At 37.0% G+C, this 13,130-nt stretch overlaps 1 protein-coding gene across 1 annotated transcript in view; it reads right to left on the reverse strand.

The window, feature by feature from the left end:
• Nucleotides 1-4,490: 4,490 nt before the first annotated feature.
• Nucleotides 4,491-13,130, reverse strand: part of LOC308638030 (guanine nucleotide-binding protein G(q) subunit alpha) — a 293,343-nt gene continuing 284,703 nt past the window's right edge. The window contains exon 7 of the mRNA XM_081274992.1: nucleotides 4,491-8,343. Within this exon, the coding sequence (XP_081131118.1) occupies nucleotides 8,153-8,343 (191 nt within the window). The 3' untranslated portion in view covers nucleotides 4,491-8,152. The remainder of the gene's footprint in view (nucleotides 8,344-13,130) is intronic.

Below are 13,130 nucleotides of genomic sequence, written 5' to 3' on the forward strand. Positions count from 1 at the left end.
ACATGTATATTCACATAGAGATTATGTTTTAAAACAGATTTGAGAGTAATCGCTTCCAAATGACATAAACATTTGTATAGGCATTTCCTTTTTGTACAGCAAAAATTAAGCTGTTAAGATGTCTAGATCTCCCACTCCACCCATGGAGTCAATCTGAGGTCCAAATTGCTTCTTCATCCTCACTTCAAGTACCCAGCCATCCATTCTTGCCATTCCTTTTGAGAAACTAAATATTTCACATTTCTGGCATAGCTATCCATTGTCTGAGACCAACCTGAATAAGGTAGCAGTTTGTTTTTTGGTAATCAGCTCCAAGCCATAGGGAAAGGATGCATTTGTTCAAGATGTAACAACCCACATATGCCTGGCCTGCTGACATCTTCCAGGTTTACAGAAAGTGGCGTGCTGGAGTGGTATGAGAAAGCCAGTTGTTAGCTAACATTTCTCTCCATCCCATTGGTGGCTTAAACTTGAGCCTGGCAGGAAAATTTACACATTGGAAATCTGAACACAGTGCACTACAAATCATCACCACAACCTTGCAATCCCCCTCCCACCCACTGTTAAGTATTTACCAGGGTATCACTGGAGTAGGACTTTTATAATCCACAAAAAGAAGGCAGACCCCTTTTGCCAAGGTAACTCTAGTCCCAGACAATAACTATTGATGCTCTAACCTCTGATGTGGTCCCTGCACCTCACATGTGCCTGGGCTGGTGCCTTGAGTTGGACTGTATGTTGTTGTGTGGTGCTGGGATTCCTAACAAATATGCCCTCCTGGGTGAAGTTTACCCCAGTGCAGACATACACTGTCATTGGAAGCAATGGCCACTGTTATAGTGTGGAGGCCCCATAGGAGATGTCTAGGGTTTGCCAAATGTTTTTTGTCTGTTTTTTTCTTGGTCCACTCATTTCTAAAGATACTTCAAAGATCTATCATACAAGTAAACTGGGGATAGACTGAAAGTCACAAAGGCTCTTTAAACCATCCATCTCTATAGCGCAGGCCCAGTTCTCTGAGGTAGAGATACCTCTTCCAGTGCTGTCTCTCCCAAGGACATGCCACTGGGGAGCCCTGCCAGACATTTCCTTGTTAACATGGTTCAGTGTGATTGCCTTCTTAACTAAGGAGGGTAGTTTGCCCTATTTTATCCTCAGGCTTATGGGACAGAAGAATACTCTGGCCTTTGCACTCTTGAGGAAAACAGGAAGACAGAAAATCAACACAGATCAAATTTCAATAGTCTTGAGCATGAGAATTCAAAGGGAAAAGAATCTTCTCAGTACTCCCTAGTTACCTTGGGTTTTAAAGAGGCCTACATTTTATAACCAGGGCCTTGTTTTGCAAGGATCTATAGGGATACCTTAAAATGGATTGCATTTAGTTCCTTGGGATGGTGCCATAGTGTAATTAGTCATGAATGATGAAAATGCATAGGTAACTTAAGACACATTGAACCAGGCAGAAACTCACCCTTAACCACTACCTTCCACTCTCCAACCCTGATCAAATGTCGATGAAGTTTTAAAGATGGAGAAACAGACAAGTATGCTAATGACTCAAAATTAAATAACAAAAATGCAAGAAACTGGCCAATTTGTCATCCAAAGTTGCCCTGCACACATTACTGGTTGTATCATACTTTTGTTCTTTTGTTCCACACTATTTTTCTGTGGCTTACCTGGTTCCTCAAGAGGCAGCCTGGAGGATATCACAACCTAAGAAAGAAATGGGAGAAGGCAGAAAAGAGGAAGGGCAGGAATGAGAAGCTTTCCAGTGAGTTAAAATTCTTTCTATTGTTCCTACAAAAATAGGAACAGAAAACAATCTGATGGCTTTGCTATGAGAGTCAAAGGTAAAGTTAATACCATGATGTTCAGTGAGGTTGTGTCCCGTCCACTCCCACCTCCAAGGGTCTTAAAGATGATGATATGGACAGACCTTGATCCTAGAGGGTTCAAGCCCATGTCAGAGAGCCATGGAGGGAGAGCACTGGTGTGAGCTTGGCATCCCAGTTCCTTAGCAGACAGGCCTTGGGAACTAATCACTCCATGACTGTCCTAAATGACAGTCCTCAGTCATACCATTTAACAGTAAGACAGCCTGGGATACCATATATCAGAAATAGTTTCTGAAACATGCTTTTAAACAAAAAGTGGTACTCCTCTCTAAAGCATTTGCATGGAAGAGGACTTGACAAAAACCCATTTCATAAGCAAGGGCTGGGTTGGTGCTTGGAAAGCCTTCAACACAAGTAGCAGGAGAGGCTTTGCTTTTGCTGTGGGTTTAAGTCCCCACATAAGTACCTATTTTCTAGAAACACACTTGCCACTATACCCTCTAGTTCATAAAATTCCTAGAGGAAAAGAAGCTGGGTTTTGACAGACCTCAGACTCCTAAATGTGTGTTTATGGAAGTCAAAGACATAAAGGATACCTGTGTAGGGTCTTGTTCCCACATGGCATCCAACACCAGCATTCAAATGAGGAAAACTCTAAAGCTAACCATCTACCTCTAGCAAACCAAGGGAAACGCTGACAGCTTTTTTTCTAATTAATCAAAAGGCTACCTCAAGTTGCACACAGGTGGCTCTTTGTAAGTCTATACTAAACAACTACTTACATTTTTAAGCAATTGATTCTAATCTGAATCATGGCAAATTTTCCTAAAAGAGCAAAGTCGATAAATACTCTCTCTTCTCTCTCTCTCTCTCTCTCTGTATATATATATATATATATATATATATATATATATATATATATATATATATTTATATTTATATTTTATTTTCTCTCCACTACAAGAGAGTAACATTTCTGATTGAACACAGATGGGTAAAGGCTGTATGTGTGCGTGCACAGGGGTTGGGGGTAGCAACCATGAAACCTGCCTACTTTGGAAAATGATGTACACCATAAAGCATCTTAAGGAAGGAAGCAAAGATGTATTCCAAACTCCTTAAAATAAAAATGTTCTGAGAGGCACTTAGGCAACTTCAAGGGAAGCAAAACTCAAGAATGAAGAATACTGTAGTACAAAATTATGGCCAAAAATACTGTATTTTTAACCAGCAAGATCATTGGGGCATTATTATACAACATTAGGTGTTTTTGCAAAACTAGTTCCCATCCCCAAACAATAGACAATACATGCATTGAATGACATTTTAAGAACAGTAAATATGATTCTTTTAAATACTGTAAGTTAAAAATGTTTTCTGACAAAACTCCCTAAATACATGGTCTAGTCAGGGGTTCCAACGTGATGGGTGAGGAATCCAGCAAGAAGTTGCATTTAGAGAGTTCTTTGAGGAAAAGAAATCCACAAAAAACATGTGTTTCAATCCAAGTCACCTGGACAAAGTTACACAGTAATTTTCCATCTTTCTTTCCTAAACCTAAAAATATTCTACTGAAGAATAATACCTTCCTCCCTGTTATTATTTTCTGTCTACCAAAAACTTCCACCAAAGTCAGAATTCTTTATCCAAGTAAAATCCAATTTTACCCAAGAGCTTGGGTTGGAATCATATGGGGAAATGGAGGCTACATGGTAGGTAAGAAAGGTAAGGAGGAAATTAATATTTGAGCACCTACTATGTGCTAGGTGTGTATGCATACTTGGAACATATGATTCTAGAGGCAAGAGTGTTATTGAAAGGGCAGTGGTAGTAGGGAAGAGAGCAGGAAATGGTTACTCTGTGAGGAAAACAAATGACAAGTTTAGACTGTACTAAGTTAACTACTAAACAGCAGGTGTCTGGCTCCAAAAACATCTAGCTAATCATATACAACTAAGCCATTTCTTTTCCTAACTTGATGGAACTAAAATGAAATCCCCAAGACACAGGTACCAGGACAGATCTATTAACGCTACATATGCTGGAAATATGTAGAGATAGTTAAACATATGATATTCTTAGTTTTGATTTTGTGTGTGTTTCTAACCAAAGATATCTCTTTGGAAGAAAATATGAATGTATACCAAGCACACCTTATTTTCATGAATTTGAGATGTTATTAATTGCCAATTAGGTGGTTTAAGACCCTCATTGATTTTTAAGAAGAGCAGCAATATGCATTACAATATTTGGGTACACTTTATTTTTATATGGGTTAACATTCTGCTATATTTCATTTCATTCGTTCTTCTTGAGAAAGTGAAAACAAAGGGAAATTGAGGGTAATCTGAGGGGAATTTCCAACCAATATTTGAGTCTTGCAGTATCTTATTATGCAGCCCTTTCTTCCCATTATTATTTTTATTTTTTTGCAGATAAGTCATTTTGACCCAAATCCAGCATAAATAGCTTTTTACCAATTCCTAACTTAAGACAACTAAAATTTACAATCATGTGGCAGTATAAATTTTAAAATTACAGTTCGTACACCTTGACAATCAAGATAGTCTGAAGTACAAAAAAGTAAATTGCCCTTTAGCTGAATTACCTTTTTAAAATATCAGGCCTGATAGTTGATCTCATTTTAAAAAAGAAAAAAAAAAAAAGGAAAAAGAAAAAGAAAGTTTCTGGTGTTCTTCAAATACCTTCTGTAGATGTCATCTGCTAGTGAATAACAAGTGCAGGTTCCTAAGATTTTTCTTTTCCCCGCCATCTATTCATGACATTCAACAGAGCTCTTTACATGGAAATGTTAAGAAAGAAAAAAAAAAACCCCGATAACTTCTAGGGGATTTACTGACTTTTAAATAAGTGTGTTATTTCCCTTTGTTTCAGATTCGAGGCACAAACTTCTGAATTTAAGCTCTGTAAGGCATAGTAAAAACCTCCAATTTACAAATAAGGAATTCTCTGTGGGTTAGAACTGCCGCATCAAGCAGAAACAAAAATAAAAAAAATTAAAAAAAAAGAAAAAATTATCTGTAAACTGGTACACTGCAATGTGTTACGTGAGTCATGAAATGGCTGCTTGCCTTGGTATGCTGAAGAAAGGTTTCTGTGTTTTGTGTTTTGTTTTTGAATAAGACATGCCCAAGTCACCATAAAACTCGCCACAAGCCTCCATTACCTAGAGCATCAACAACAGGAGTCCAGTGGCACACGCTTAGAGCAATCACAATAGAATAGAAAGCATGAGTAAACTTTGTTTTTATACAAAACTGAAAAGAGTCCCTTCCCGCCCCTCGCCCCTTCAATAAAACCCCAAAGAAACAATATCAACAAAAAATCCTGTAGCTTCGATTGACTAGTGTGGATACAATTAGGTTTCTATGCCTTACTGCAGCTAGGGTGATCAATTATTTCCCTTCTCAAAAGAAGGGATCCTGTCATGCACCCCAAGATAAGCAGAAAAGCCACAAACCTCAATTCTGCATAGCAAATTCCATCCCAACTTCATAAAGACAAATATAACAATCTTTCCCTGTTTTGCTCAGCTTCTTCGAGCTTTGAGATCAGGTTTAATCAACTACATCTACTAGAGCTCTATTAAATAGAATATCTTGATTCCCTAAAACTGTAACACTTATGATCTTGTGATGAGGTTTTCTCTATACACACTGTAGGCCATCAAATGTTGCTGTTTACATTGTTTTTGTTTTTATTTTTGTATTTTTTTGTTTTATTTTTTGCTGCACCAAATTTAAGATCGCCCTTTCAGGCAAGCAGTGGTCTCTAGCTGTTAAAACGTTTCCTTAGTGGATCACAATAGCTTCTAAAACTGCCTTTCTCTAATAAAGGCCATCAGAGAGGTAATACTAAACTGTGCATTTGCCAAATAAGAATATGAATTGTATAAAAGCTCATATTCCAATCCTAGATCAAATGGCAAAAGTTCTACAAAGTTGGTTTCCATGTTTGTATAAAAGCTCCGACTGATTTTATGTATTTTGCTATGAAATTACCTTTGGGTCTTAGAATCAGTATACCTCTACTCAGGAATGTGCAAATGATTTTATACAGCACGATGCTAGTACCGCTCTGTACGATAGTAAGGTTTTTGTTTTTTTCTTCTTTTCTAAATGGAAAAAAATATCCCTAGTCAGAAATAAACTGACAAATTTACATTCTCCTCTCTTAAAAAAGTAAATAAAATAACATTATTCAAAATGTGAATTAGCTATAAGACATACAATACAATTACATAGATACATATCAATACAGCACATTCAATCTGCCAAAAAAAATTAATGATTACAAAGCCAGTATGGATGCTGCAATATCAAGAGAGATGTATGTACAACGATTAGAGCATTCGTAATTGCACTATACCTACAGGCAGTCTGTTAATTAAATTACAGGTGCTTTCTGAGTAAAGAAAAAAAAAGTAACCTGTGTTGTTTGAGGCTGGGAGAATTAAGAATAAGAACATTTCATTACTATTCAGTAACTTTGGTACTCAAAAACTGTTAATTTTCTCCCTCCCCTTTGTTATTCAAAAAAGTGATTTATATGAATGTTTAGACTAGTGCCCAATAGTACTGAGACTAGAGTCATGGCCTCATGCTAACTTCTCAGCAGCTTTAAAACAATCATGATTTCTTTCTTAAATCACATCTCAACTTAGGCTGCTTGTCAGAAGTCCATGATACATGTGCTGTATTTTTTGCATGTGTTGAAAAATTGCACATGTAGAATTCCAAACATCTCTCCTAGGAGGTTTAGTTACAGAGATACATGTTCAATGGAACACTGAGAGGTTACTTTTAAGTCCACAAAACTTCCTTAAGTTCAACTCAATCAGTCACCAGTTCAAGAAGATCCTGAAGGAGATAAACCAGCAGTAACTTTTTTTTTTTTTCAAATTAAAGGTGTCAGGATAATACTATCAACCAACGTTCTTGGCAGACTTACTTGAACTTAAAGGACATAAGAGCGAGTAAAACTGGCTTCCAATAAACAAGACATGAGCAGATTTCATGATAAACCACACAGGAGACTTTTCTACAGTGCTGATGTGGGGCACTCAACGTGGGACTGGACACTAAACCACGTGATCTGAAGGGCAAAGAAAAGAATGGACCATGAGCATCAGATTTACAGTTACCGATTATTTGGCAACTGGTAGGTTCCTTCTCAGCCAGTCATCTTCAGCTTCACAGTCTTACTCTCTTTAAGACACTGGCTTTTATTTTGTAAGGTCTTAATTTGTTTTGCTTTACAAAAAGCCAGTTTTGGCAACACATACCCATAATAAAAAAAATCATTTAAAAATTGTGGCCCAATTGCAAAGGAAAAAATTTTAAAAAGTTGGAACCAAAAAACAAAAACAAAAAATAACCTATGAAAAGGCTCTGGGTAGCAGCCATTGGGGCAATGTAGTGTCTGTTGGCATGTTTTTTGGCATCTGTGATTTAAAGAAAGGGTGGAGGCCGGGGAGTCAGGGGCAGGGAATTCAGCAAGGAAGGGAGAAAGGACAATGGCACATGGATTTCAAAAGAAAGGACTCCTTCTGTGTGTCTTTGCCCATGCCTCCAACTTCTGTGCATTTCTCTGAGCAATCATGAACTATGCCTGAAGGCCAAAACTCAAAGAAATGACACTTGACTGTTTGATGGGCATCCATTGTCCCAGTCCAGTTAGACGAGACTATGTATCAAAAAGAAACACTAGATGTGTATCCAGAGCAATACATTGAAAACCATAGTAGTAATACATATAATCCTTCAGCAAAAACTACAAAGTGTTAGGTTAAGCTGATGTAGGATGGCTTAAATCGAATGACATTGTCCTGACCATCATTCGAAAGAAAAAACGTGACCAAGAATAGAACTAGGATAAAGGCCATTGTAACCTGGGAAAAAAAATCAGAAGGGATGTATGGATTAGGAAAAAGGGAAATCAGCTTTGTTTTGCTCAATAGAAAAGAAAGAGAGTAAGAGAGAGAAAGAGAGAAACGACTCTTTGTGAGTGCATGACTGAGAATTTAAAATACATTGAGTCACAAGGTTTTGCCTAAAAAAAAGATAGAGAGGAAATGTGCTGGGACTGTACTTCAGCATCCTCTGTTTTTCCTCTGAATAGTTTAAATAAAATCATAATATTTACTATAAACTCTGTGGACACGCTCACACAGAGTCCAGGACGGCAATAAATTAGTATTATGCAAATTGTTTTCCACAGAAATACAGTCCCTCTTGTATATCTTCAATAGCCCACCAGGGAAGGGAAGGGCAGGTTTCTGGGAGGCACGATTAGACCAGATTGTACTCCTTCAGGTTCAACTGGAGGATGGTGTCCTTGACGGCGGCAAAGACAAAGCGGATGTTCTCGGTGTCTGTGGCACACGTGAAGTGGGAGTAGATAATTTTGTCACTGTCTGGGTTCAGGTCCACGAACATCTTCAGGATGAATTCTCGAGCTGCTTGTGCATCTCTCTGGGGTCCTGTTGGCCAAGGGTGGAGAGGGATAGTTTGTTAGTTGATCCATTAATTCATTCAATAAATATTTATTGTGTAATTGCCAATAAGGACTAATCCACACTGCAGATGTGATCTGTTATAATCATGTTCCCGGCCACTACTGTGTGCAATCTACTGTTATGTCACTTGCCTGTCTGTCTGTGCATCCACCTTCCTTCCCACCATAAAATGTGGACAGATGCGGACAGAAGATGACTTGAAGTCCAAGCTAAGTTTATTTTTCTCTCTGATTCTCTAGTTGATAGGGAACCACAGGCTCTTAAGGACAGTGATTGCTTACTTCTGTTCAACTGAATCAACTGTACATAGGTGCACATACAATAAAGCTGCCTCCAACTCTCTCCTCACTCTGTCCCCTAAAGACCCAGTACCATGGATTATCTGACATTGTTCAGATTTAAATCTCAGGAAAGAACACCTGCTTCTTATGGTCAGGTCTATCTTCAACAGTACTCTGAAGTCACACTCATATAGACTTCTGGGGTTTCCGAGCACACTACACTTACACAGCATTCAGTTCATCATGTGTAACGAGTAAAAAATTGGTCTGAACTTTATTACATTTTTCTGGCCTCTCTTGTGGACCAAGCATTGTTGTAGATACTTTGAATAAGAATTATGTTATATTAGCAAGATAGAAACTTACATAAATAATTGTGCAATGGACTGAAATATGATACCAAAACAGAGGCAACAAAAAATAGATTAAAACTGGACTTCATCAAAATTAAAAGCATTTGTGTTTCAAAGGACATTATTAAGGAAAAGACAACCTAGAAAATAGGAGAAAATATATGCAAATCATATCTGTGATAAGAATTTAGCACCCAGAAAACATAAAGAACTGCTACATTTCAACAGAAAGGCAACCTGATGAAAAAATGGGCAAAAGACTTGAATAGACATTTCTTCAAAAGAGGGTATGTAAATGACCAATAAATACATGAAAAAATGCTCAACTGTCATTCATCTAGGGAAATCACAAGATCCCTTTCCCATCTACTAGAATGGCTATACTTTTTAAAAGGTGGAAAATAACTATTGGTAAAGAGAAGTTTGTACATTTGAGCACTAGTGATGTGCATGTACAATGGTGTAGCCACTGTTGAAAATAGTTTGGTGGTTCTTAAAAAGCTGAGGATAAAATTCCCTTATGATCTAGAAATTCTACTTGTAGGTATATATCCAAAGGAGCTAAGAGAAGAGGCTCTTACAGATTAATGTTATGGCAGTATTAGTCACAACTGCCACTAAATACTCAACAGGGGGAAATACTCCAAGTGTCCATCAGCTGATGAATGGTTAAGCCAAAAAGGGTACATCCATACAATGAAATATTATTCAACCATAAAAAGGAATGCAGTTCTGACAGAAGCTATAAGATACATGAACTTAAAAATATTTTACTAAGTAAAATAAACCATAAAAGAACAAATACTGTTCTTATAAGAGGTATCTTGAATTCAGAGAGACAGAAAGTAAAATAGGGATTACCACACATTCATCAAGAGGTAATGGAATATTATTGATTAACTAGGATAGAGAAAACATTTTGGGAATACCGGTGATGTTTGCATTGTAAATGTAATTGATGCCTTGAAATCAATTGGTACCATGGAATGTTTGTATAGTATTGTAATTAAAAAATTACATTACTATGCAAATTACATCAGAATTAAAAAATCCATAACATAATATACCAAAAGCTATTAACTATATACTTTGGGTGAATTATATCCTATGTGAATTATATTAATAAAGTTTTTAAAAGCTTATTTAAAAATTCTGATAAATATATTACTTTCAAACTTATTGTTTTAAATTAATAGCAACATCAATACACAACTACCTTTCAAGGGTTGAGCATATCTTAAATCCACCTTTGTGCCACTAAATGTCTGTGTTTCTCTTTAGTGATGCAAGTTAGTTCTATATCAGCAAGAAGGCATGATCTCTTCTTTCCTGTTGGGAAAGACCCTCCTAGGATTCACCACTTGCTTTTTTTTCTATAAATATTCTTGTTATCTACTGGTTGGAATAAAGAAAACTCTGAGAACTCTACTGAGGGCCTGACCACCATTTCTAAAAAATGCATCCTAAGTTTCAGATAGCCAGCTTCAAAACTTTCAAATCAACCTTGTTATATGCTGGGGCTCAGTACTATTGAGTAAACTGTGAAAACTTTTTTCTCATTTGTACAATTAACAAAAGTAATGGCTGAGTTTTTGACTTAGGGACCAGGAATTTAAACATCTGTAAGTACCTGAAAGGTTGGCATCACACCTTTCAGATGTGGCAGAGAGAAATAAAAAGATGCCCCAAATTAGGACTAGGGATAAACTTAGTGGCACAATGCTTGTCTAGCATGCATAACAAGGTCTTGTGTTTAATTGGCAGCATGCGCGCGTGCACACACACACATACACATACACAGAGCCCTAATTAAAAATGACATTTTATATATAATACCCACATACAGTTTAAATGTTTATGTATATATAAATATTTAGTGTCCTATCTCTTCAATGTACTGTATAAGTTAACTTACTAGTTCCAGAGCAGTACTAAAAAATACTTTAAAAATTTAAATATATATAATGTTTGAAATTTTCATATTTCAAAACATTCACATGAGCACATATTAGAAGGAAAATGTTCATAGATTGTTGGAGCAGGGGAAGTTTGTCATTTTCATAAAAACACTGTGACTTGTGGCTGACCTACATCACTTTTTACTTATCCTATTTGGGAAAGAAGGGACTATATTTTTTTTCTTTTTTATTTACCCTAAAGAATACTGGAACTAGATTCAAGTTTGCTGAAGTGCACTGGAGTGTGTTATGTTTTTAAGTATAACTTATGTTATTTGAATAAACATAAACTACAAAGAAAGCATTCTAGCCATCATAACAGGAACAAAATTCCAGTCTATATGAACAATTTTGCAATTCAAGTCCATGTGGAAATCGTAATTTACCATCCTTAAGGGAAATACAGAAATAGCATTCATTATGATTAAGACCTAGAAGTGCAGAAATGTGGAAGTGTGAAATTTATAATACTATAAACATGCTCATTATGAAAACATTCCTGCAGAGTGGGCCTAGATTTTTTTCAGTCTTTCACTTGTCTAACAGGGGCTTTGAGGCTCATGAAATAACAGCTGGTTTGCTTTGAGATTTAATAGAGTCAGCATCTTCTTTTTCTGTGGCCACATTTCTAGTGAGGATTATGTGTATACAGGAGGAAACATCTTCATATTTTAAAACATTCACAATGGGCACATATGAGAAGGAAAATGCTCACAATGATGGGGAATCTGGGGATTAGTGGACAAAGGAGATTAAAGGGATTAAAAGATGTGGCAGAGAGAAATGAACAGTTCTGCAAACATCCATCACAGAAAAATGTCTTGCAGAACAATTAACCACCACATAGTGTGGCTCTGCCTGTCACTGCTTAGCAGCTTGAGTCTTAGGGGACTTAAGTTCAGTGGATGGGCAGTGCTATCTGTCCCTTATGCAAGCACATCAGGAAAACAAACCAGTCCAGGCCAGGCTACTATGTGTGGTACTGTGTGGAGCAGTCACTATCTTGCACTGATTCTCATCAAATTCTGGAGGAAAAATAAAGAAGGCTCTCCTTCTGGTGTGTGAGGAAAGCACATGTGTTTTAGGTCTACACCTGAGTTTCATGCCCATGTTATTCAGGTAAATCTCGTATTTAATGCCAAGGGATACAGTCTCAGGCATCAGGACTTGCTTCCAGGAGAGTGGCAAGTGAAAAGGAGTAGAAGAGAAAAATGCTGTTCAGCCTGAGAAAGTATTTGTCTTTAAAAGAATAGCAAAGCACAAAGGAAGGTGTACTTGAAGAAGGGATGTAAACATACTGCTAACAAAAAAGAGCACGATCTCTAACAGTTGGTAACATCTGCAAATACGCATACTTCTAATTTACAAACCTTTAGATTCTTTTATTGAACATCTCATTAAACATAATATTTCTCTTCCAAAATGCATGTGGGATGAAAAGATGACTAAATTTCTATCCCTGGTATGTTTGGATCTTCACAGAAAGCTATGAAGCTGAAGTTATTCTCAAGTTTGTTTTTTTTTTTAATTTTTCTTAGTTGTCGATGGACCTTTGTTTTATTTCTTTAAATGCGGTGCTAAGAATTGAACCCAGTGCCTCAACATGCCAGGCAAGTGCCTTACAACTGGGTCACAACCCCAGCCCAATTATTCTCAGATTTACAAGAATTATTTTCCAGGGAGTTTTCAAAAGTACAAAACCACTGTTGAACTGATGCCCATCCTGTATACCTTCCGGTGATAATGTAACTTAAAAATAATCTCTTCTCCTATTGTTACATATGATTGTATGGTACTTTGGGGTTTGGCTTTTCTCTGTGCCAGGTTCTGTGATAAGAGATTTACATTTACATATGACTCCATTCAATCCTTCTCTTCTCAGGAGGAGTAGTTAAATAAACTTGTCTAAAGCAACACTTCCAGAGAGTGGCAGAGATGGAACTCTGAGACATTTGAAGTACATGCTCTTAATGACTGTCTGGACCAGGGCTTGGCAAACACTCTGTAAAGGGCTGAGACTGAATATTTTAGGCTTTTGCAGACCATTTGATCTCTGTCACAATTACCCACTTCTGTAGCTGCAATGTGAAAGGAGTCATGGGAATAGGTGTGGGTGTGTCTCAATAAAACTTCATAAAAACAGATGGCAGACCAAAGTT

This window comes from Spermophilus citellus (assembly GCF_964194105.1).
Source record: "Spermophilus citellus genome assembly, chromosome: 2".
Classification (NCBI taxonomy): Eukaryota; Metazoa; Chordata; class Mammalia; order Rodentia; family Sciuridae; genus Spermophilus; species Spermophilus citellus.